The sequence below is a fragment of the Rhinatrema bivittatum genome, chromosome 1 (assembly GCF_901001135.1).
Source record: "Rhinatrema bivittatum chromosome 1, aRhiBiv1.1, whole genome shotgun sequence".
In the NCBI taxonomy this organism is placed as follows: Eukaryota; Metazoa; Chordata; class Amphibia; order Gymnophiona; family Rhinatrematidae; genus Rhinatrema; species Rhinatrema bivittatum.
In genome coordinates this window covers 697,650,231-697,677,132 of record NC_042615.1, presented here as the reverse complement: position 1 = coordinate 697,677,132, position 26,902 = coordinate 697,650,231, and the positions used below count along the sequence as shown (strand labels likewise).

General features: G+C 40.8%; 1 protein-coding gene across 1 annotated transcript; it reads right to left on the bottom strand.

Moving 5' to 3' along the window:
• On the bottom strand, positions 1 to 26,778 carry LOC115100594 (betaine--homocysteine S-methyltransferase 1-like). Its single transcript, XM_029619147.1, is given in 9 exon segments — positions 1 to 336; positions 1,314 to 1,542; positions 4,218 to 4,400; positions 12,727 to 12,874; positions 13,085 to 13,276; positions 19,245 to 19,363; positions 25,214 to 25,258; positions 25,261 to 25,345; positions 26,743 to 26,778. Coding segments are annotated over 9 exon segments (1,215 nt in total). The 3' UTR covers positions 1 to 158.
• Between the last annotated feature and the right edge of the window lie 124 nt (positions 26,779 to 26,902).

Sequence of the window (26,902 nt, the reverse complement as noted above, 5' to 3'; positions counted from 1 at the left end):
GACTTTGAAAGTGACATTTTATTTTTCAGTTAGTTTCATTAAACAGAGCTGCAAATTCAGACTAAGTATGATTCAGTTTGAACTAAGTTGTATGAGTTCTTGGTTTTTGTCATTAGTCTTACATACAAGTGAAGTAACAAGACAAGTTGTCCTTCAAATTAGGATAACTTTTGCTTCTCAAAAAGCTCCTTCAGTTGTTGCTCACTTGTTGCTTCTTTCTGCTGCATCAGCTCAGCTGCTCCTTTACTCATGCCCCAGGCATCGGGCTTTGACATGGAAGGGCAGAATGGCCTACCTGAAGCAGGATGTAGTTTTTCCCAATAGTCTCTTCTTGCCCTAGGCAAAAAAAAAAAAAAAGCAAGCTTGTTAGAATTTAGAGCATGGTCTTTGAATTGGCACAGTACTAAAAGTGAGTTATAGTAACAATACTAATTTTAAAGAGGCACATTTCAGAGTCTTGTTTTTAAAGCACATTAATTCATGCCATAAGCTGTTTCCCTTGAGGGCATCTATTGTATCCTCCTCCTGGCCTAGACAAAATTATCCTGTTGGAATCCTACTATGAGTAAAATAAAATTTAAAAATGTTGTTTAGGTAAGTCTGCAATAGGGTTAAAGTTATGGTTATTTATTTTTGTCTATTTGTATCACTAGAATGATGTATGCAATGCCACCATAAGTTTTCTAGGAAGGATGATAGACAAACTAAGATGCCTATCAAGTTTTGGGTAAATCTTTTAGGGATATGACTCCATATGGAGTACAGAATGACAAGTGTTCATGTTACTGTCTCAGTTAGTGATCAATTTTACCCATCCAGTTTGAGGTAATGCTTTGAATCAGGTGTTATTAACTGGAAGTTTCTCCTTCCTCAATTCAGCAGCCTATGGTAACTGGACATCAGTCGAGGCCCAACAATCTCCTTTATCACAGGGATCAGGGAACCACCTGGTCTGCCTGTATGATTGTTGAATAGCATAGACCCAAGTTTGCTAGCTTCCCCCCCTCCCCTAATCTGTAGGTTATCCCAAGCTTTGAATGCCAATACTGGTTTTGGCTCCAGTTGGAAGTTTGATACCACCTTTTGTAAAAGGTCTTTAGTCTACCCAATTCATCTCAGCTCTGATCTTAGTCATCTTGTGAAACGTATCCTTGAGCCAGCTGAATGCTGGCAATACCATAATATCAAAATGGACCTTTGGCTGCTGTTTCTCCCCCCCCCCCCCCCCCATTTGTCCTGTTGCAGGTTTCTAGGTCATAACTGCCACAATTTTTAAACAATGAAGTTGAAAGCCATTTTTAGTTGATATATACCTTGCCCTAACCCAGGGTTTAGTGTGCATTTCTAAACCAGTGCCCCAGTATCCATGCTTGTCTGAGGCTTTTGGCAAGAATCCCCTCTCTGGAGCTAGCTCTTCTGCTATTGCTCTGATGTGATAAGGTTCAAATCCACAGCAGCCACCAATGTATCGGATCCCAAGATTATAGGCTTCTCTTGCATACTTCTGAATATCCCATCTGGTGACAATCCTTGGTTCCAAAGCTACAGAAGAGTGACAGAGGGAAAAAAAATTCTTGGTCATAAAAGAATGTGTATTATAGTATGAATATTTAATCTAAAGATTTCCCAAGCATGTGAAACTGAGGCCTATTAAAAAGGCCTCCAGCTTTAACCCCATGCCTCCTCCCCACCCAAAACAGATGTCAAACCTGGAGTATCAATGCAGCACAAAAAAAGAAAAAAAAAAAAGTTTAGTAGAGTACCCAAAATATACAAGTAGTTTGAGATGGTGCATGTTCTTAATTCACCGGTTGAGTTACAAAGATGCAATACAGTTTATGTATGCTGTTAGCCAGCACTAGATTTAGGGTTTTTTTTGTGCCACTTTTAAGCACCATCAACCAGGGCTGGTGCTTCTATTAGCAAAAACTAGGTAGTCATCTAGAAGAGTGCCAAGATCCTGCTAGTGGGGTGCTGTGCCAGAGTTGATATTGCCAATGAGGGGAGTACAAACTTTGAGCCACTGCAGTAGGTAGAAGGGAGCACTGTGCTGGAGCTACTGCCAATAATTTAGGGGGGGGGGGGGAGGAAGAAGAAGGGCAGGTGAATAAGAACATAAGAAAATGCCATACTAGGTCAGACCAAGGGTCCATCAAGCCCAGCATCCTGCTTCCAACAGTGGCCAATCCAGGCCACAAGAACCTGGCAAGTACCCAAAAAACTAAGTCTATTCCATGTTACCATTGCTAATGCAGTGGCTATTCTCTAGGTGAACTTAATAGCAGGTAATGGACTTCTCCAAGAACTTATCCAATCCTTTTTTAAATACACTAACCACATCCTCTGGCATCAAGTTCCAGAGTTCAATTGTGCGTTGAGTAAAAAAAGAAAAGAACTTTCTCCAATTAGTTTTAAATGTGCCCCATAGTCTACTATCTGAAAGAGTAAACAGATTCACATCTACCCGTTCTAGACCTCTCATGATTTTAAACACCTCAGCCATCTCTTCTCCAAGCTGAAAAGTCCTAACCTCTTTAGTCTTTCCTCATAGGAGAGTTGTTCCATTCCCCTTATTTTGGTAGCCCTTCTCTGTACCTTCTCCATCGCAATTATATCTTTTTTTGAGATGCGGCGACCAGAATTGTACACAGTATTCAAGGTGCGGTCTCACCATGGAGCGATACAGAGGCATTATGACATTTTCCGTTTTATTCACCATTCCCAACATTGTTTGCTTTTTTGACTGCCGCAGCACACTGAACCGACGATTTCGATGTGTTATCCACTATGACACCTAGATCTCTTTCTTGGGTTGTAGCACCTAATATGGAACCCAACATTGTTTAACTATAGCATGGGTTATTTTTCCCTATATGCATCACCTTGCACTTATCCATATTAAATTTCATCTGCCATTTGGATGCCCAATTTTCCAGTCTCATAAGGTCTTCCTGCAATTTATCACAATCTGCTTGTGATTTAACTACCGTACTCTGAACAATTGTGTCATCTGCAAATTTGATTCTCACTCGTCGTATTTCTTTCCAGATCGTTTATAAATATATTGAAAAGTAAGGATCCCAATACAGATCCCTGAGGCACTCCACTGTCCACTCCCTTCCACTGAGAAAATTGTCCATTTAATCCTACTTTGTTTCCTGTCTTTGAGCCAGTTTGCAATCCATGAAAGGACATCGCCACCTATCCCATGACTTTTTACTTTTCCTAGAAGCCTCTCATGAGGAACTTTGTCAAACGCCTTCTGAAAATCCAAGTACACTACATCTACAGGTTCACCTTTATCCACATGTTTATTAACTCCTTCAAAAAAGTGAAGCAAGACTTGCCCTGGGTAAAGCCCAGGTTCGCCTTGGGCACCAAATAGGCTTACACCCCCACCACGCCCCATGAAAAAGGTTGGACAACAGGTTGTCAAAAAGCACAGTCTCCACTTTATAGGAGCTCAGTAGTAGATTGACTAGCATTTTAAAATTGTATTAAAAACTTAAGATGTTTCAAATTAGACAAGGTTATATGTAATTTCCTCCAGCCTTGTTTGTGTGTGTGTATATATTTTTTTACTTCATTGGATGAGGTAATGGGATCTTAAGTATTTAGCATAGGAAAGGAGGGGGGGGGGGGGGGGACCAGGAATGAGTGGAGAAGAGGCTGGAGGTTCTGGGTGGTAGAATCCTAGGTCAGAGGGATGCATACCAACCCTTGCTCTGGTGCTCCTTCCCCCATTGCTACATATTCCAATAGACTAACATAGGTACTATTGAAAACACCTACACTTGGAAGGAGCAGATGGCATGCCAGCTTTCCTATTTAAGAGGATATTTTGTTGAAAGGGAGTTGTCAGGCTTCAACATAATATAAAACCCACACTTGCAAGGACATGTCTTTGAATCGACTAGATGGAAAATTGTTTCCATGTGTCAGTCCCTAATTGTCAAACAAACCAAAATTATACTACAAAAAAAAAAAAAAAAAACACCAAAACCCAGTGTTTGTGTGGCATATTGAGAGACATCTTATATTTGTATTCCCATACAAAGTTTCTGCTATATTGTTTAGTTTAATCAGCCTAAAGCTCTTCAAGCATGAGACAATTCCAACAGCATTTAAAATATAGTGTAAATCCAGACTTTTTTTTCTTCCTGTAAAGAGAAAAGTAGCTTATTGTGAAGAGAACCCACAAGAAAACCTGGCCTTACCAAAAGGAAATTCTGGTAGGTCAATAAAACCTTGTTTGCCACAGTCAGGAGTATGGTAAGCAAGGGGCTGTATCATCAGATGAGCTTTCACATTAGCAGCTGCCAAACCTTCTTTCATGAGGCTCACAGTTTTAAGAGCAGTCATAGGGTCAAAATGGCAGTTCACACCAACAATGGAAGCACCTGGAAAAAAAAAAAAAAAAAAAAAAGAGAACCGATTAGATTGCCCTTCAAGATTTTTTGCCTGCCATTTTTTTTTTTTTGCATATCTTCAATCATAAATGGTCTGTTAGGCTATGGTACCATTAGATTTTATGCACAGGTTCCTAGATTTGTTCCCATTTTTATGTCATTGCAGTAACAATCCTCAGTCCGAGGCCCCTTCTAGAATTCTATAATCATGGGACCCAGCAACCAGATGTTGCTGTTGCCTAGTGATGAACTCCCACCCCCTAGTTGCTCGATGTCTGCAGCTGTCACAGCTCCACCCAGTTGAGGGGGGGGGGGGGGGGAAGAAGAGGAAAGATGAGAATTGATAGAAATTGAATCTAGGTCCTCTAAATAGCAGGGCTACACACTGCTACAGAGTCTGTCCAACAACATTTTCAGATTTTAAAACAAATTTACAAGATATACTGGGATCCCTAAATCACAGAAATCCATAACCCAAATTAAGAGCTTAAATTTCTACTTGTGTTTTTCTATGTCCTTGGATAAAAAAAACAAAACAAAAAACCCACCCTTCAGTTAAAAAGGATATAATTCACTGAAATTCATACACATGGCAAATTGAATTGTAAAGTTTCAGTTCTTCCTTTGCAATTCCATGTAAACAGCTCAAAATGGGATCTTCAGAGTTTAGGTGTTGGTAGATTACTTCCAATTGTGTTCTTCAGACACAAGCTACCTTGTCTAACTTGGCAAGACAATGAATTCACTATTCTGTGAATTTAGACCAGTCCTTTTGGAATCTGTACATCTACTTTTATAGAAAAGTAGTGTTATCCCTTCCCTCCAGCCATAGACATGTTGAGAAAATAGATGAGCATACACTGGGTATAAATACCAGTGGCAAAAAGCTCTGCTTACCTACATTATAGTCAACATTTAAAATGCATACAAGTCGGGGGGGGGGGGGGGGGAAGAAGGGGAGGAGAGGAAGAAGGTGCAGGGGAGAAAAGGCAAGCAAAAAAAAACACCACACACTTCATTAAAAAAAAAAAAGTAAAATTAGATACTGTGTAGAGTAAACTGAAGGTTAAATGTTACTATACAGGCATTAAGGCTCAGATAAGAGGTAGTAAAGGAAGACCCATTTCAGTAACATTCCTATACATACAGATGGACCACTTTCCAACCATATCAGAATAGTATGGTTTTTCACCAAACCCATCCTTCAATAGTATGTAATGATACACAGTCCAGTCCATGCTAAGTAACCTAACAAAAGGTTATGGAATAGGGGAACACATGTACATGATTATGCTTAATAAAGCCAAGAAGTGAACATTATATCCCACGGCTTGCACCATTTTTGAAAGTCATGTCTACAAGTCAATATAACTGAAGTCAGCTGTTGGAGTAGTGAATTACATAATCTAGATTCCTTACCAAGACTTAATGCTTATTAGGTAGTCATGACCAATTATTGCTCATTACCAAAATATGAGTAGCTGTGCAGAACAGCATGGTTCTAGCATAGAGTTTACTATGAGATGAAAAAGCCTCAGCCTGAAGTGTAGTGTGCTGCGCTGCCAGCATTATCTTAAGAGCCCACAGTTACTGAGAATAAACATGCGAAGATAGTATCTGAATTCAAGAAAGCATGGGACAAAGGAGTGGTAGGGATTGTAGAGATGAGTAGTGTGTGTGGATGTGTAGACTAGAGAGGCCATATGAAACCTAGAAATGATGGCAGAAGCGGACCAAAATGGTCCATCCAATCTGCCCTGCCATTCTGGTTACCCCATGCTTCGTGTCCCAAACAGTAAAAGTCAGGGGCCTTGTTGGTTACTGTCCGACTCCAACTCCATTACCCTCTTCTTACTGCTGTCATGTTTCTCTATTTCTAGCCCTCATGTAATTTGTAAACAAAAAACACAAACACCCCCCCCCCCCCCCAAAACAAAACTGCTCTTTAACCTATGTAGAAATCCATAAGAGATGGTTGCAAATAAAGTTAAGAAAAAATAAATCTAGAACAACTCAGACTAACACTATAGGCAATTAAAATCCTCATGTCAGAGATTTAACTTCAGGGAAGCTAAAACCTAATTTTTACCCATCCCCTTCTGTTGTGGAGCAGCAAAATGTAGGCTAGGGATGTGCAAAGACATTTCATAGGTCACCAATATTGGTTTGTTTCAGATGGGGAGCGGTGCGGGGAAACAATGCAGTCTCTTGGGCTCCAAAACTGGGATTTTTTAAAAATGTATGTTTACTGCAGTTTTATGACAAGATATAGTTATAAAAAGCTTGATATATAGTTTTAACAAAATTGCTATAGAGAAATTAGTTGGGGGGGGGGGGGGAAGGGGGAAGAGAGAGAAGGAGGAGAACCAATTACATAACCCAGTTATTTAAAGTGAAGGGGGGGGGGGGGGGGGGGGGGGAAGACCGGATACAAAGAAGCTGATCAAAAGCAAAGCATGCAATACCATTATTATCCCTTAATTGGGGGCTAGGTATTACAGCCTTAGAGTCCAGGAAAAATCTCAGTTAGGACAGATCAAAATACATTCTCAGGGGTAACTGAGTTGTGCACCCAAGGTCAAAACCTTATGCTGACAATCCTGGGTTCTTGCAACATCCAAATTTTCTGGCTTTGAAACAAACAAAAAAAAATAAATTATGTGCTTCTATTAACCACTTTGAGAGAAGCCAAAACATTCAAGCAATCAGTTAACAATAGGGCCCCTGTGAATCCTTGTCATTTTTTAATTGGCCCTAATCTAAGTCACCGTTTTTTCCATAGGCAAAAAAGAATGCTTTGGCAATAGGTGGAATTGTCTCAAGAGGCATCTTTAATATGACTTTTTTTTTTTTTACTGCTCCATTTGTGAAATATACTCCAAAAATGGAAGATTTAACACTAAGATTAAGATACCTAGAGTTCAAGATTTTCTAATTTCTTTACATGAATTGAATTCCCTTGCACCAGATTTGATTGAACGTTCCAAATTTCAATGACTTGTTTCTATGGGCCTTCTAGCTTCCCCTTTTGAGAGGAAACCAAAGCCTCTGAAGCCTGGATCCGGTGTATGTCATGTAGTCAAAATTGTTAAAGATGAAATAGCTTTAAGTGTGGCTAGTGCACCCTAGAGTAAAGTAATAACATCCAGCTTCTGCAGGGCTTTGTCCACCCAAAATTGAGACTCACTACTGCTAACTTTCCCCAGCAACATGCTGGATTCAGTCCAATCCCCACTGAGGCTAGGGGTAGACTACAACAGAGGCCAGTATCCTTCCTCAATAGACAATGCAGGTCACTGTACTCCCAATAGTAGAAACCATTACACTGCACTTCCCCACCTCAAATTCCACAGCTGCGAAGAGAGAAGATACCTCAGCTAAAGCTGCTGACAACCCTCACACCTGGGGTGTTCAGTGGTGGAGTTTCCTCAAGCATATGGAGAGTAGTCTGGGGCTCAAAAAGGTGTTTCAGGGTCTGGCAGAGGAACCACTTGAAACTGCAAAGGACAGCCCTGGAGATTTGACAGATGCTGGTGAGAAACCCCAAGATCTTTTGTTGACCCAGGCAGGATATTTGGGGGGGGGGGGGGGGGGGGGGGGCAGCAGTCTACCCTCTCTTGGTATGTGGGCTTGTAGAAGGAAAATACAACAGCATCAGCAGTGGCAGAAGTTCTCCAAAGCACTGTGAGAGCAAAGCAGCAGTGGAGTGGCAAGAACACCAAGGCTCTAAAAGAGGATTCAAGGGTATCAGTGGCTAGAACACTAAGATGGTTGGGGGGGGGGGGGGGGGGGGGGGGGGGAAGCAGCAGCAGCACCAAGTGTGGTAAAAAAACAAAACAAAACAGACCAGCCTAAGGCAACAAAGCAAAGTTGGCAGGAAAAAGTACCAAGACATTGGGGGGGTAAATCAACAGCAGCAGAGAGAGTAAAATGAACACTCCCAATGCACCAGAAGATGTGCAAAGCAGACACCTTCAGTGGCAAGAACACACCAAGACTGCAAATGAGGAGCCAAGGCACTAAACTGGTACAAAGCCCTGAAAAAAGAGACAAGTCAAAAAACCTCTGGAGGTGGCCTGTGGCAGCCTTGACATGCAACTTTGATCTCAGACCTCTATGTAGGGCAAGACATTAATCAACCATCTAGACACTAGAAGGTGGTGGAGGGGCAACTTAGTATCCCTGAGCAGGAAGAAGCCAGAAGAAATACCTGGAAGCAACTTGGTTTGGTTTCCCCTACAACATCATTTGGCAAAGGGGCTGAGAGTTCATACCATTGCAAGAGGCAAGACATCTGCCTCCTCCACCTCCTTACTGGAGGCCAAAGTACTGATTAGATGTTGCAAATTCTCTTTGGCTACTAGCTCCGCAATATCCTGAAATTCAGGGAACCAAAAATAGGTTTCTTCTTTAGAATCAGTTTTTGTAAAATACTGCCTCTATTACCTGGGAAGCAGTAATCATGAAGTAGGCTTTGTGTGTTGGAACTTCTGTTGCCCTGGCCCTACTTACTCTAGCCTCCAATAGTTCTGCCACCTTTTGCCCTGGCTCTAAAGAGATGAGCAAGCAGCAGTAGCACATACTTTAATTTAAAGATGTCTTATGGCTTGAGCCTTCCATACCTGGCTTTCTGCAGGCAAAGGGGGGGGGGGGTGGGGGGGAGAAAAAAAAAGAGTTAACTGTCCAGTGTATAGTCTTATTTGCAGAGATATCAAGAGGGCTTTTGTTAAGGATGTTTGACTTCTATTGGGTGGATGGTGGTTTCAGATTAAAAGTTCCATGTTCAAATCATTAGGAGAGCAAATTGAGAATTACTACCACTCACTACTTTTATTTCCTTTTCTGATCTGTCACAAAATGTTAGCTTGAATAGTGTAATTTTTTTTTATGGTCTAATTGCATGACTACTGAACATACCTTCTCCTCTCCTTGTTTCTGTGGCATGGCAGATTTGAAAAAGGGCGACTACTGGGGTTTTTGATGTTTAAGCTTAGTGTACTGTAGTGTATTCACCAGTAGCACTAATACTAACAGTTACCACAAACCAATTGACCGATTTAGTATTTGCTAAGCACTAGTACACTATCAAAGTAGCATTAATCAGCCAGGCACTAGTGGCACAAACTGTCTGCTGGCTAGGTTATACACTACTATAAGTTATGTCTACCTTAGCGTATGGGATACCCTGTAACCCCCCAGCATGCAAAAGGATCTCATTGTATGAGAGAGACTATTCCTTTTGTATACATACAAAAACTATGAAAAATAAAGAAACTCCACCCCAAACAAGACTGTTCTAGCCACTTTTGTTTAAAAATTTCTGCAGTTCATAACAGGTGCAGAAGCAGATAAGGCAAGACTACAAAGTGCATTACATAGATTCACACTCAGAGGTAGATGAATCCTTAGCCTGATTAGTGCTACTTAACCAGATATGTTCTGTGGATGCCATTTAGTTAGCTAAGAATTTATCCAGCCAAGCACATAGCTGGATATCTTAGGGGCAGGGCTACTTGTCCTGTTACCTTAACTAGTACAAATATTGGGACTTGTTTGGTTAACTGAAATAAGTTAGATCTGAACTTGGGAGAAGGCTAGAGGAATTCTAATGTTTTCTTTATTTCATTGGCCATAAAAAAAAAAAAAAAAAAAAAAAAAGAGACAAAAAAAAAAACCACCACACACGTTTCTTGTAAGCATGCAAAGAGGGAAAAACAAAAACAAAACACAAAAAACACTGTTCTGTGCTATTTGTGTTAAGTTTGGCCCAAAAAAAGGATTCATAAGTTCTGCACTACTGACTATCCCTTCTAAGTTAGCCACATAAGTTGGCTAGATATATTTGAATGTTGGACTCTTAGAAGTTGGAATCAATGTGGTTTATGTTACCCCTACCTCAGTTAAGAGACAGAATTCCAGTGTTTGACTCACAGTAAGCACTGCAGCAGTGAGGATAAAAGCCTCCTTGCCCCTAAATTTTTTTTTTTTTTTTTAAATAAAAAGCTTCATATTTTTAAAAGTGTATATTGTGTAAGAGAAATAATCTAAATGTTTGCACATGCTCAAACTTTTTCCATGGGGGGGGGGGGGGGAAATCTTTCTATAGGTTTAAAAAACCAACCCATACACACAAACCTGGCATTGCTTGGTTGCTAAGTTACCTTGAGATAAAAACAGCAGCAGTAAGTTATTTGTGCCAAAAACACTTCAATGGGAAACAAATGGAAGTTACTATTTTTTGTGGGGCCAAGAATGAAACAAAAAAAGTTGCTTCATTTGTCACAAATGCACATCCCTAATTAGGCTAGAACTGCCTCGGGCTACTATACCCTGGATGCATGTCCTTTCCTCAGAGTACATGGCTGTGCATGTTTACTACTTTGCTGCACTTAAGATGTGTACCCTCTTCTTAGGTAAGCCTTATGTTTCAGCTTTTTCTGAAAAACGAAGGTCAAAAGCATTTTGATAGAAAGGGAAAATGGGTAGGCTAGATAGGCCCTTGTGAAACATGTATTTGATTTAGACAGACATTTCGATTTTTTTTAGCCCCCTTTTTCAAAGGGGTGCTTGAGACCAGTCTAAACTGCTTCATCTGCAGTCCCTTATAAGATAAAGGCTTAAATGTGTAGAATTCTTGCTTTGACATGCATTTGCATGAGTAAAAGTGGTGTTAAGTTAGAATAAAATACAGTGTATAAATTCTGTTATGCAAGTGCTAGGAAGAGAGACTAGTTTTCAAAAGGAACTTTAAAACTTGCTAAACTTCTCAGTACAAGAGTGTAGGGATGCCAAGTTTACACCTGCATAAAATGCAGAAGTTGTTGCAGACAGCATGTACACATTTAACAAAATCCTCCACCACAGAACAGGAACTGTACAGATTCAGGGTCCAGGTTGCAACCAGGTTTAAAGAAAAGTAAATATATTCCAGAGTGGAGGGCTCTGAGGCAGAAGAGGCCTCTGCTAGTTTTATCTTTTACAACCAGAAAGGTGAATTTTCAAAAGTTGCACACGTAGAACTAGCATATTCATGAGTATGCGATATTTTAGAAAATTTACATGTGTAAATAGAGGTCTGCAGGTAAACTTGCATGTGTAAAAAGGAGGTAAGGCCAACATATGTGAGTAAGTTGCTATTTTATATGCAGTTTACTCATGTATATATCTACTCAACGTCTGAAGTATGAAATGATTTGAGTAGGGGGTCTAGGAGAGTTAAGGCTGAAGAGGGTTTTGATGGCCTACAGATAAAACCTGAGTAAATTGGTAAGACTGGTAATTTAGTTATCACATGCATGTTAGAAAATTTCCTGATTTATGCATGTAAAAGCCAACTTATGGGGGTGGGGCAATTGAAGGTAGATGCATCCAAGTTTACACATGTTAAAATCTACTCTTAGATCACTTGAAAATTAGACAAAATATACAGCTACACCAGTTGCACACACTGGTTAAAATTCTGGATTTATTCAGCTATGTAGCAACATCCAGATAAGGGCAGAAAGTGTCACTACCTCAGCCCAACGCAGCTTTTTGCATGCACTTCAACGTGCATTTTCTGTGGGCTAAGAGTAACTTTTAAACTGTCACACGTGCATGTGTGAGCTGGCTTGCACCCATGGACATTGCTATTTTATAACATATGCACGTTATAACATAGGCTGAGTGTGCACAAATCCCACTTCCACCATGCAAGTGAGGGGGATTTTAAGGAGGGCATGCATCCATGCCATTGCCAGATTATTCCCAGTTTGCCCAGGCAAGGACTTCCAAACCCACCTAGTCTAATAGCCTCCCTTTTTCTCAGTTAACCAAGACCCTTTAAAAAAAGTAGGGCCACTTATCCATAAGTGCAGGTTTAGCCAGCTTAGTAATGTCTTAACCATGTAGCCAGTCCAGGTCTGAAAGTACTGCTTATCTTGCTATTGGATTTAGCCAGTTAAGTAGCATTTAGCCAGTTAAGTAGCATTTAGCCAGTTAAGTAGCATTTAGCCAGTTAAGTAGCATTTTAAGTACTTATCTGGTTAAATAGTAGTTTTGTCACTATTTAGTTTGATAAATTCAGGAGTTATCCAGATAAGGGCAAAAATGTGTTTGTACATGCATTATATATACACATTCACATGTTAAAGATGTCCTCTTTATCACAAGCAAGAAAATTAGTAGGAGGCTAAACTTATCAAGCCACTGGATAAGTTTCTTGCTATAGTGAATCAAATTCTACAATTTGTATTAAGGGTATATAAACTGAAATTGTGACTTGTATATTGTTACAAAAAAAAAAAAAAAAAAAAAAAAAAGACACACGGAAGCTTACCAGCTTTTGCAAGTTGGACTGCACATTCTCCAGGTGGTATACCATTTAGGTCTCCCTCAGGACCTATGCACATTGTAGCAGCAACTGGTTTACCAGATCCCTTCAAGACTTCTACAGCCCATGCAGCTTCTTCAACATGTTCAAAATACTGAAATAAATAAATCCCAGCTTTAAAAGTACAGAAAGATTTCCCCTCCTGATGGAACAACTCTCAAACTGGATTTCCAAGAGATCAAACAGCCCGATCACTAAAGTTAACAGCACATCAGCTGGTTCAGATTAAGGAACTGGTTCCAAAATACCTTAAGAAAAAAAAAAGTCCATTTTAAAAATTGCTTATGTTAAACAGCATTACTACCTCTGCAATCATGAAGTCCACATTCTTTTTCTCAAACACCTCCAACTGCTTCTGGAAAATTGCTTTTACATCTGCTTCACTCTTGCAGCTGAGGTATGATGGAGTCTGGCTGACACCTCCAGCCACCAATGCATCCCCTTCTTCTGCCACTTCCCTTGCAATATCACAAGCTGCTTCATTCACTGCTTGACCCTGGAAGTAAAAAAAAAACAAAAAAAAAAAAAAAAAAACCAACACACGACAAGTTAGAGCTGAGCTACACTGCAAATTTTGAAGGACAATTTTTGTACACATTTTGCCTTGTTACAGATATAGGTGATATTTTTTTCATATGGATATCACTAGATCATTTAGAAGTGTTTATTTCTTGGTTGAGTCTCCAACATATGACCCTTCAATTTACTATGACATGCAGTACCAAGCAGCTATCATTTTTGGATATATGGCTCAGACAAGGAACATCTTTTCTTTCAGAAGGCTTCAGATGTAAATTTCTTGTATTAGTCTAGTTTTCATCCCATAGGTTTAAAGGACTTACCAATGGGTCAGTTCTTAGTACTTAGTATATGCTCTAGCAAAGCAGACTAAACTCTTGTTACAACGTGGATATCTGTTTAAGAAAGTCAGGAAAGTCTATAAAAAGGGGCTTATATGCAGAATGAACCTGGCTCCTACTTTATAAGTGTCCTTCCAGTGATTCAGTGCTAGTATGGGTACTGCAGTACACCTACAGGAATAGGGAACACACCAATAGAGACTACTCTTCCAACTCAAAATGCCACATTGATTTCTGAACCTGCCTGCACTAATAGGCAGGAGCCTACTACTGCAACCACCATATAAAAAGTGTGCTATAGCAAGGTGGTATGCTCCCTTGCTACACTCTACTCTCACGTTCTTAACTAGGGCCATCTAATGGCTATTGGAAAGGGTTATGCCAAAAACATTAAAATGAAGTGGTGCAAGGATCTAGATATGTAGATTTATGGTGGGATGTAGTGAAGATAAATACAAAGGAAAAAAATGCATAAGACAGACATCTGAGAAAGAAGTTCTAGCACAAAATGTGATGCGAATCAGAGTAGCATAACTTATTCAGACACTCTGCTGATATGTATGCCAATGTTAAAACAAGCACCAATATGCCTTTTTCTAGAATAAATGAACTGATTAAGTGTTTAACTCCTTAAACAAAACAAATGCATGCTCACACACACAGGAGTAAAACTAGCACCAACATTGGCACACCTTAATATAAAAAGCAGCAGCTGTGTGTCAGAATAAGTTATGGGTACATGCAAATCCCATATAGAAAGGTAGCATTAGATGTCCTCCAGCAATGCAGGGAGTCTATTAAAAAGGACAGATATTAAAGCACATTTTCTTAATATAACATTTTTAACTTTGATCAGAGCAGAAATAAAAAAAAAAAAAAAAGTTTTCATTTCTGGGGCCATGTTATACTACTGCTGTGCCCAATGGGCATTTCATGGCTGCTTCTAGAAGCCTGGGTACACCAGTAGAATAACTTTGGCCACTAGAAATGTGAATTTATGTTCAAAACATTTTATTGAGTGATACACTGAATAGCAGTTCAACCTTAAAAAACAGTACATGAAACATAGAAACTGAGACAAATTTAGGAAATACAGAAAGCGAGGAAACCAACCAGGTAATCACTTCATTTTATAATACAGTAAACCTGATCCATCCCTCTTAAGAACTATAACCAATATGGAATCTCTAAAACCCAAGGGGCATTGTTCCTGTGCCCCTACAGGCATTAGAAATGTGAATTTATTCCACCCTGGAATTAGGTTTTCAGTGTAAGCTCCCAGGTTGGGTACTGCTCAACAGTACACCAGCACTGTGCATCCTGATCCCGGTGTACTATTAACTGTAGATACCTACCCCAGGGAACTTATACTTTGTTCAGCTAGCTGCAAGTGCCCACTCCAGAGAGCAGATTCTTGCAGCCAAGGCCATTTTGCCATGAATGGCAAGTGTAATCAAAGCACGGGTACCTAAAGCTAGCTTAATGCAGCATACACTCTGGCAGGGGGGCAGCACGTCAAAATTAGATGCACAGCTGCAGGTATGTACCCTAGAGCATTTTTTTTTTTAAATTAGGGATGTCTATTAGTTTAAAACAAGAAGGTGGCTAATTTGTTTCACTCTGCAGCCCCCCCAGCCAAGCAAAATGAACCTTGTGTGTTAGTTTCATTTTAAACAAATGCATCAGGCCTAGACCTAGGCCTAAAGTTGGGGTCTCACCTAGGATAACCTGAGGTCCAAATCAGGTGCCATGGCCTATGCCAGAGTGCTTTGGCCTGAAGCCAGGGCCTCACCTAGGGTGAGACCCAGAGCAGGAGCTATGGCCTAGGCCAGAGCATGATGAAGGGGTCTCTGCACAGGAACGGGCTAAGATGGGCAATAACTTGAGAAACTAGTGATAAAGAACCCCTTCCAAACAACTGAGGAACTAAGGACAAAAGGAATGGAACAGAAGTGTAAAGTAGTATTTTGTTCAATTTGTGTCCAAAAAAAAACAACAAAAAAACAAACCCACACACAAACAAAACCCCTCTTCAGGTTTAGAATGGATATCCCCTGGTTGTTACAGGATCAGATCAGAGACCCTCTATGGAATAAATATCCCACCATTTAGGGCACTGACGTGGTAAACCAGAAACACATATCCTATGAAATTTTTGTCTGTAATTCTACTGCAAGGCTCCCAGTTTCCCCATGGAAGCTCAAACCTAGATTCTGCAGCAAGTCTCAGAAGATTTGGTGGCCCATTTGCCTACTGGTATACCAAAGCTGGGACGGAGGGTGGCTGCTTTTACCGATAGGTATAAATAAACAAACAAGGCTATGCCCTAATGGACTATTACTGCCTGAGATTTTGGGCACTGGCCAAAGATCAGCCCTCCGCTTCCTAATGCAGCCCCTTCCCTCCTAGGCAACTTGCAACCAATAGGATGGGAGGGGTTGCAAGCCTGGAATAGACCCAGCACAGCAACCTTCCCCTCCTCCCTTTCTGCAGAGAGAACTGGACAGGCTAGCAGAAAAAAAAAAAAAGTTCAGTTTTTAGCTGCATATTTCTAGTTTGCAATCTTTTATTCTGTATTTGGTGGGGGTCTGTGTATGTGACAGAGGTGAAGCTTCTGTGTAGGGGGTCTGTAATAATCCATCTTCTGTTTTCCCACTAGTAACATAGTAATGATGGCAGAAAAAGGACCATCCGATTCAGTCTGCCCAGCAAATTTCCTATGGTTGCAACTGCCACTCTGTGCAGGTTACCTCTAGTCAACTAATCAGTATTTAGACTGGCAGCAACTGTGGTTAAATCTAAAATAAATTGTTTGATTATTTTAGTGTGTTTATGTTGTACTCTGCCAAGATTTGTGGTATATAAATGTTTTAAAGCAATACACATTTCTGTTAAGGGTACTAACTGCAGTTGAGGTTACCCCAATGCCTTATGATATGGGTTGGACTGTTTTTACTACAAACTTTTTTTTTTTACAGCGTAAAGCATCCTTTTTGATAACTCAGACGATGCTGTTTTGAACATGCTTTTCTTTTAGACTTGGCTGTAGAAGCAGTCCTGTGCTTTCCCTAATGTCTGTTTCTGTACCCTGGACCATAAAAAAGTCCAGGCCCAGCTTTGGCTGTGGTCCAAAGACAATATCCCCATTTTATCCTCTCTGCCACAGCAGGGAGAGTTAGGGCCTGTGATTTTGACATAACTGCAGTAAAACCCCAGTACATTAAGAGGAGTACTGAGGTTTTAGACACCAAGTGATGTTTGCAGTGCTGCCTTTTCATACAGGGTAGTTGCTATTTGAGTTCTGGGCATCAAACTTGTGTTGCTATGGCAGGCTTGCTACATAGGTAGCAAGCGACTATGTAGGGTGTGTGTTACTTCGCAAAAGACCTGAAGATAGAGTGACTGTTACTGAAGTGACAGTTTGACTATTGTTCCCAATGGCGAATAGTAAAGGTAAAAAGATTCCAGATATTACCTTCAACCAATGGAGTATGAATATCTTTTAGTTGATAAGTTTAGGGGTTTTTTTTGGCAGTAGTCATAAAAGTTTCAGGACACATTCACCAGACTGACATGATTTCTGAAACATTTAAAAATTAAAAAATGTCTTGCAAAAAAAGTATAAAATGTCCAGTTGTGTCTTTGCAGGCTTGTTATGGGACTTAAAAAAAACACTCCACTGCTAAAGAGGTTGCGCAGGGGAATCAGTGTTTATCTCCAGCTCAACCTGGGGCAGACACTCAAGATGGCCCCCAAATCCTCCATTTAAAAAAAAAAACAAAAAAAAAAACCACACACACACACACCGTGACCATGCCCCCCCCCCAAAAAAAAAATAGTTGTGTTTCAGGGGTCACCACCCCCATAAAAACACTTCCAACTTGGTGGGCTATAGTAACCCCCCTCCCCAAAAGGTGAGGCTATCCAAAATTGGGGGGGGGGGGGGGGTTCAGGGAACATTCTCCTGCAAACATGCCATAGAGCCACAACTTTTTATTGGCAGTGGGGTCCCACTATTGTGAGGACACCCCGTGGCCCATGATGGTGGAACCCCTCCCATGAAGAGGAGATCAAGGCTTAGTGACTCTTGGCCTCACTTTCTCAAAGCCTCTTCCAACTAATCCCCAACCTAACTTCCACATCCAGACATCAAAAGGCTGAAGAAACAAAAAAAAAAAAAACAAAACACCCCACACAAACATCTTTTGATACTTTATATATTCAGAGTACACCTGAGCCAGGACCAGCGGGTGCAGATATACATATACTGAATTATGTCCCCCTTTCACTTGCCAGTATCCAAGCTGAAACAGCACAGGGACAGCTGTCCTTCCTTAGTGGGTTGCAGCGCATTTCTCTCCCCCCTCATTTCATGCCCAATACTCCCTCTCTTCCCCTTCCATCATCTCTCCCCCCCCCCCCCCCCCCCCCCCCAAATCCACCTCCTAGGTCTTCCTCTTACTACTTGTTTTGCATCCCTCCCTTCTTTGGTACTCCTCTTTACCTCTGCCAAATAGCACCCCTATCCCTACAATGCTGTATATATTTCTACAGTGGCAGCAGCTATAGGTGAATAAGCTTGAAATCAACACAGGGCTAGTAAGCTGAGGCAGCCCCTACTTTTTCTACACAAGCTTATTCATTGCAGTATCCAGTGGTCAGCCCTGATCCCCACTCAATGTTTAGCCACATTTTTTTTTTTGCTTTGGTTCTGGGCACATGTAAATGTAACCTGGAAGCCTTGTGACCAGGGCTCCCATGTCACATTTACAGCTTTTTAAAAGGAGGGGTTTTTTTGTTTTTAAAATTGCAGCTGATCAGTCTCAGTTGGCTGTGCTAAAATGTTTAGCAATTGCTTGTTAATGACCTTCTTTGCATGCTTTTGTGTTATTCATGCATACAAATAAAGGTAATTGTAGTATGGGATAGTACCAGGGCTGGGCCATGCTAATCACCACAATAGTGGTGTATCACAGCTTAAGGCATCACCTAGTCAGTTTGTTATATCCTGTTTCATACATAATAAAATGATGGCAGGCAATTACCCATCTGAGAGTTCTGGTTTGTATCATGTTGTTGGGTAGGGGTGCACGATTTGATTTCATCCCTTGTCTAGCAATACCCTCCTATCTATCCCAGGCATATCCTAAAATCTGTGCTAGCCACCACTTCAGGCCTCCTCCCCCGCAAGAAGAGTTCAAGGGGGCCTTTGTGTTGAACATTAGAGAGTACTGTTCAGAACACAAAGCCTTCCCATTTGTTTTTAACCACTGTCATGCCATACAGGTTACTCCAGCTTTTTTTGGAAGCCCACCGCAACTATACCATCTGTCTCATCTACCTCCCACTTTCAGCTCAGAGCTGCCTTGTGGTTGCATTAAATATTGAGCCACATGACCTAGCAATAGGCAGCAGTAGCCTGGGATGGAAGAGGAGAAGTAGGACTGATCCTGACCACTGCAGAAGTTTTCAGGAGCTGATGTGGCATAACTAGGGGCCTCAGTGGATGAAAGCAAGGTTTTAGAGCCAGACAGAAAGTGGTACCTGTGATGTTACAGGAGAGCAAATAGATCACAGCTACAAGGCCTATCATGCTTTACTTACAGAGAGTTTCTCAGCCACATAATTCCCACGGTTCTCCAGCTTGTCATCACTGGCATAGAAGGTAAATGTCTGCATTACATTTGATCCAGCTCTAAGGAATTCTCTATGAAGTTGGCGAACTGTAAAGCAAAAACAAAGTTAAAAGCAGAATCTGAAGTCCTGAGGTAGATTTTTTTTTAAGTGTACTATGTTACCTGGCTACATGTCATAGTGTTCCAAACTAAAGTCTCCACCTACTTTTGTAGACATTTATATGTTCAGTATATTTTCAAGTTTATGTTCTGAATTCTTGTTTAGAACAGATGAAAATTGTGCATTATATTAACATAGTATGCATATATGGGTAGTTGGTGACAGAGAGACATTTACTGGTTGCAATTCCTCCACCACCCAGAGTTCTCAGTTCTTAGACTCCTGGATCAAGTGCCAATATAGACAAAACACCTTACTCCATTTTGATCCAGTAGTTTCCACCTGCTTCTTTGACATTGCAGCTCAAGCAAGAGCCAGCCTCTATTGAGCAACAGCACCATAAGCTGTCATGTGCAGCTACCCAGAATATATTTCTTATATTTATGACCCTCCCTAACCCAGACGGTGCAATGACAGTTCTTGACTGAGAGCCACAAACCAAAGCTTCTTCTGCTTCACATATGCACTTAGTGCCAACCAATAGGTGTCCCCATTTAGCAGAGGCTTCAACTCATTCCCTCTTGGGCACTGGACTCTGCAATATCCACAACCCGGGTATTCTTCATGGCTGCTAGAGTCATTGGATCAGTCCCAACATCTAAAAATTAGATTGAGGAATGTCACGCCTGTCATGCAAGTCAGATTAAGACAAAAATTCTTTACTTTTGGTTTCACCACAGAGTGAAGGGAATGTTGTAAAAGGCTAAAGTTAGTAGTGTCAAGGTTGGATACCACAGAGTAAGAATTTAGCGTTTTGGTTTGTCTTTAAGGATAATAGTTATTGCATAACTAATAAAAGGGACAACTCCTCTTGCCTTATTCTCTTACTAAACTTGTTACAATATTGTCTAATTTAACAGGACAAGTAGAAAAATGATAAAGTGTTCCTTAAAAAGACACACCCGCACCAGAAGGGTTAGTAACATGCTGGTCAGCTAGAGATTTAGGTAGGAGTGCAATGGAAGGGGGATAGCTGCCCCAGGTGTCAGGCCCCCAAGGGGGGTGTTGTCAGCTGGGCTCCTTTTATCTAGGGGCATAAGCATACAAGGGTCTTGACCAGTGCTGAGAACAGAACTCTGTCCCTGCTCCAGTCTCTCCCCTCCCAGGTAGCCTGCAAGAAGTGAGAGAGAGGGGTGGCAGTGAGCAAGGAGGAGACAGGTCATAGTACAAAGCAGAGAACAGCCCTCTTCTCCTGTTGCATTCCCTCCGCTGCTGTCTGCAAGGAACAGGAAGGGAGCTGGGAGGAGTGAAGCCAAGAGTGAACAGAACAAAAACTTATGCGGGTAAACTGCATTCTACTTCTGATTTGGGATTCCTTATTCAATATTTGGTAGGGTCTATGTTCTGTACATATGGCAGAGGTAAAGTATTCTGCTAGTGTGTAGGATATGTAGTGGTCCAGCTTGTTCAGTTTTCCCACTAGATGTATTGGTGTTTTAGGGTCAGGTAGAATAATTTGCAGTATTACTGTTTCATATAGGGTTGTTTGAGTTCATGCCATATAGGTTCTGAGTGACTTTTTTTTAAATTAGTTTATTTATTTTTTAACACACACCCCAGAGTTTGTTACTTCAAAAAGTGCCTGGTAATAGAGAGACTGACAGGGTTTATGAAGAGACAACATAAATTTGAATGTTTTTCCTTTGGTGAATAGTAAGTAGAAAAAAATAAATAAATTCTAGTTCAGCCCAGCCATCCAATACCTTTAAACCAAAGAAATTCATATAATTTCAATTGATAGAACTTGATTATTTTCCCCCCATTTTTTTTTTAATTTGGAGATAAAAGTAGGCAGCAATGCATAAACAAATGGTTTCAGAAATCATGTCCGGATCTATTTTCACATACTAAAAAACTTGTGTTAAGTATATCCAATTATGTGATTTCACAAGACTGATCTGCAAAGGTTGTGGGACACATGATCACAGAGTTTAATAAAAAATGAATTAGTGGGCCATAAAAGCCTGATAAATAGGGAGGGGTGTAAGGCTGAAAGACCTAGGGAAGAGATTCCCAAAGGAATATTATGGATAGTATTACATGCTATTTTTATTTCAAAAAGTTTTGTTAAAAATGTATAGTCTACCTTCCCAACTAGGGTTAGTTGTCCAAAGCTGTGTACAACAGTAGGGTATACTTTACAATAAAATAGTTACAGATACAGCAATACTCTATATGGGGGAGGAGGAATGACTATGGACCAGGAGACCAGGGTTCAAGTCCTGCTGTTGCTCCTTGTAAAGTGACTTGCCCAAGGTCACTCTCCATTGCCTCAGGTACAAACTTAGATTGTAAGCCCTCTGGGGTACCTACAGTACCTGAATGTAAACCGGTGTGATCTCAATTGAGATCAAATGTCGGTATATAAAAAAATAAATAAAGTAAATATGTAAGCCACCTGGAATATGTAGAAATGGCAAACAAGCCTGCCCTCTGGGCAGGCTTGTTTGCCCCAGCCACTCAGATTTTTAGGATACTACAATGAATAGGCTTGTATGAGAGAAGGGTCAAGGCTGCCTCAGGGCCTGTGGGTGTGCAATGGCTCACAGGCCCTCTGCTAACTTTCTGCAGCTGCAGAAAAGTCTACAGCATTGCAGCCAGAAGAGCATAGGAGGGATAAGAAGAAAGGAGACTCCTGTTGCTGAGCAGGGGAGTGTGGCAGAGCTTCTGTTACTGAGTAAGCGGTTGAGAGATGGCTTCATGAGTAGAGTGAAGGGATGCTGCTGGAAGGAGCGAAAGATGAAGATGCAAGGCAAAGAGTGGTGAGAGAAAGGGGAATGCAGAACAGTAGATGGGGGAGAGGAGAAATGCAGAAGGAGGATGCAAGGCACAGAGTAGATTGAGAGAGGCAGATACAGAGGAAGGGAAAAGTTTAAGGGAATAGACTGATTTAGTTTTTTTTTATTCTGCTTTTCACATGTTTTTCAGCACCTCAAAAGTGGATTACACTCAGGTAGGTGGAGGTGAACTGCCACCAAAGGGACACCTGTGCCTTTTGTCAAAGGAGAGAAAAAAAAAAAAAAAAGAAAAAACAAAAAAGTGTTGTGCCAGGACAGCCAACAAGGAGGAAGTATATCCTTAGCTCAAGAAGGACCTAAAGCCTTTGAAAATCGCTCCCTATTTATAGGGATGTGCATTTGTTCCCAGCAACACATACATAACGTTCTGAAAGCCAAACATGTATATTCAGGAATGAATGTGGTAGATTTGTTTGATCTGAAAAATCTAAACCAGTAGGGATGTGTGGAAAGTCTCCACATCAGATCACAAAAAAAAAAAAGTTGGTAACTAACACTAATTGTTTGATAATGTCAAGGCAGAGTCATCTGTTGGCCCAAGCCACATGTCCCCACTGGCAGATTCTTGGGCCAGGGTGGGAAGAGGAAGGGAGATATTGCTTCTGCAGTATTTATGACCCACTGACATTGAAGCTTAATTGTGCAACAGTGACATTTTATTGCACATACCAGGCAACTTCAAGCCAAGAGACGCAGACTGGTCAGTTTTTTGGCATATCTACAATGAATATACACAAGCTGTATTTGCATGTGACTGAGGTAGTGTAAACACTATTGTCTCAGTTATTCAGTGTGAATATCTTGAAAAAACAAAAAACACCCAGCTCGTGGCACTCAAGGACCAAAAGTTGTTTACTCCTGCTCCAGAGGGGACCTGTAGTGTGAAGCCTTCAAGGACTTATGATTGCCTAACCCTACACTATGCTGGTCCTGAAGTACCACAACAATATGCATGAGGCATGTTTGCATGCAAATATGTTTCATGCATATTCATTGTGGATATCCTGAAAACTAGACCTGCCTACCTCTGAGATAGCTGGATTAGATAGGAAGAGAAGTTGGCAGTAAGGGGTGAAAGAACAGAAGCTAGTGGAAAAATAAGGGCTGGTACGCAAAGTTGTTTTGACAGGACTTAATGTTTGTGTAATCCTAGAGTTTAATATTAGGGATGTGCGGGAGGGGGAGTTTTTGGATTCTTAGATTTTTTTTTTTTTTTAATTTGTTTCTGTCCTTTGCAAAAGAGGAAGGCATTAAACAGAACAACATGGCCTTCCTAGGCCCCATTTTACCCACCCCCCAGAAAATTAAGCTCTGTTACCTAGGCCTGAGACCCAGGCCTCAACATCTTCTAATCTTGAAGTCATCTTCAAATGAGTATTGGCTTGAAGAATGCACTGCACATCAAAAAAAGATGGCACACTCTTCAGGAGAAAGATACCACAGTGACAGTGAGCCAAGGCTCCTGGCATTAGGACCCAGCCTTCATTGAGGGGGGGGGGGGGGGGGGAAGGAATCAGGCCTTGGGTCAGATTGAGGTCCCCCCCTCCCAAACAGATCATTGGATATTCTTTTATTTAATGTTGAAAAAATTCATATGATGAAATAGGAAAGTTTATATTCTTTTTGTTCCAAATGCATATAGTAACATAGAAATGACGGCAGAAGTGAAGTATCTAGCTTAGTTAAGGGTAGTAACCGCCGCAATAAGCAAGCTACTCCCATGCTTATTCGTTTACCCAGCCTGTGCAATTCAGTCCTTGTTGGTTGTTATCTGAATATAAATCCACTTTTCTTCATTCCCCCTGTCATTGAAACAGAGCAACACTGGATATGCATTGAAAGTGAAGCATCAGGCTTGTTTGGTTTGGGGGTAGTAACCACTGTAACAAGCAAGCTACTCCCTGCATTTTTTGTGAATGCAAATCCTTTTTTTTTCACATTTCCTCTTGCTATTGAAGCATCGTGCACTGTCTGAGTCACATTTACCATATGTCTATTGAATAAGAGTATTATTCTCCAGGTAGTAGCAGTCTTTCCCGCAAGCCTCCCTCTTCCTTCACATCCTCTAGACTTTATGGATCCACAGTGTTTCCCATGCCCCTTTGAAGTCCTTCACAGTTTTAGTCTTCACCACTTCCTCTGGAAGGGCATTCCAGGCATCCACCACCCACTCTGTGAAGAAATACTTCCTGACATTGGTTCTGAATCTTCCTCCTTGGAGCTTCAAATCGTGACCCCTGGTTCTGCTAATTTTTGCAACGGAAGAGGTTTGTCATTGTCTTTGGATCATTAAAGCCTGTATATCACTTTTGTTCCTCCAGGGTGTACATTTAGATTCTTCAATCTCTCCTCATAAGTCATTCAATGAAGGCCATCCACCTTTTTGGTCGCCCTTCTCTGGTCTGCCTCCATCCTGTCTCTGTCCCTTTGGAGATACAGTCTCCAGAGCTGAGCACAGTACTCCAGGTGAAGTTGGGGAAACAAATCACCTCAAGGTCTCTCTCCTGCTCTGTGCACATCAGCCCTTCACCCCCCATAGAATACAGTTCTTTTGGATTTCTGCACCCTATATGCACGACTCTGCACTTCTTGGCATTGAATTTCAGCTGCCACATATTTGACCACTCTTCCAGTTTCCTTAAATCCTGTCTCATTCTCTCCACTCCGTTGCAGATGTTCATGTTATCCGCAAAAAGACAAAACCTTACCTTCAATATCTACGTGAGCGACAAAGTGGATGAGAGAACAGGACTGGCCCCAATACCGATCCTTGTGGCACTCTGCGTAAAACCGCTCTCTCTTCACAGTAAGTTCCATTTACCATCACACATTGTCTTGTCTTCTGTCCGTCAACCAGTTTGCAATCCAGGCCACCACCTCTGCACTCACTCCTAAGCTTCTCTTTTTACTCACCAGCCTCTTATTAAATACAAGGGTTAGTTAATTGTTATCAGAACACTAAAAAAAAAACAAACCAACCTGCTTCTGGGTGTTCCACTGCAGCTTCTGGGGTCCAAGGTCCTGCTTCACATAGCCCCGCTTTTCCAATGCAAAAACAAAACCACCATCTCCAATTACAACTTCTCCAGCATTTAGACGTTCCAGAATACCCTGTAGATGGGGAGGAAAGAAATAGATGTCAGTTAAACATGAATCGCTAGACTTGATCTTTGTAAAAATGATATTACTCTTTAAACCCCCCCCCCCCAAAAAAAACAAAACAAACAACTTGCTCAGTTAAAACCTAATATAATCAGAATTGATCAAATATTGTCACTCACTCCACTCATACCTATAAGAAGTCTTAGCATTTTCTATTCAAAATTAAATCTCAAATAGAGTAGAATGCAATTCAAGGTTTAGGTACAAATTTAATAGCTGGTCGACCACTAGATGCCTCCACCACACTAATATTTCATGCAGTTATATCTTTTCTCCAAGCCACAGCTGTGGAACCAGCAAGTTCTAAAAGAGAGTTACAAATCAAATTGTCCTGCTTAGCAATGACAACCATTCACTACTGACTCCAAAAGTTAAACTATCTGCAGTAGAGTTAAGGAGAGAGGGCTACTTGTGCTATTCCAAGCTCTCCATTTCCCACTTAAAAACTTGTGTGTCCCCCATTCATACTTTTATATTCTGCTTTTCACAACATTTAACACAAGCCCCTAAAATACTCAGCAAGCATGCCCAGCCTTTTATTAATCTAAGTAGGCTGTGAATGATTAAGATTTGTTTTAATTGTCATCAGTAGCTAGGGATGAAACCTTGAGAATTGGTACTACAGCACACCCACTTCAAACTCATACTAGTTTGAGAACAAGTGTGCTCTATGGTGATTAAAAAAAAGTCCTTCATAACCGATAAATATCTGGTTTTCTCTAGAACCAATATATAGTTACTAGAACACCACTTTCATTAAAGAAAAGAAGTATGTGTATATATACACACACACAATAGATGTACAGCCTGGCATTTTTGGCTTAATGGGAAATACATGCATGCTTGCCTAACTTGTTTTTTTTTAAGTTAGCATTTAGGTAGATTTGCAAGTCACTTTACCCTCTATTGCCTCAGGTACAAAATTAGAGATTGTAAACCTTGTGGGGCTAGGGAAATACCTATAGTACCTGAATATAATATGCTTTGATGTACATTTTGAAGTACCAAAAAGCAGAATGAGTCTAAATAAGTAAGTAAATAAATAAATCTCAATGAATTGCTGCTTTGTGTAGACCCTATACAACTCCTTTATCCCACCACCCAGATTACAATCAAGAAATTCAACTCTGCCAGAGAGGTACTTAGCCTACACTACAACAAAAAAACCAGATGAATATTGGGCCTTTATGTCCTACAACAAAATTAGAATACATAGTGCAGCAGTACTTATTGTATTGAACATGAAAAATGCAGCAGGGCTACATAAAACAAAAACAGGACAAATAATAATTAAAAAAAAAAACGAATGGGGGGGGGCCGACGACTCTCAAACCAATAAAACTTACTTTTTTAACAGGCTCCTTTATTCCAGTTGATGCCATTTTCGTAAAACTTACTGCTTGTTCTCCACAGAAAGTATTTTAACTTTTTAAAGATCTTTCTTTATATGCCTACTAAAGAAGGTGGTGGTGGGGGAGAGGGGCGGATCCGCAGGCTGAGCTCCAT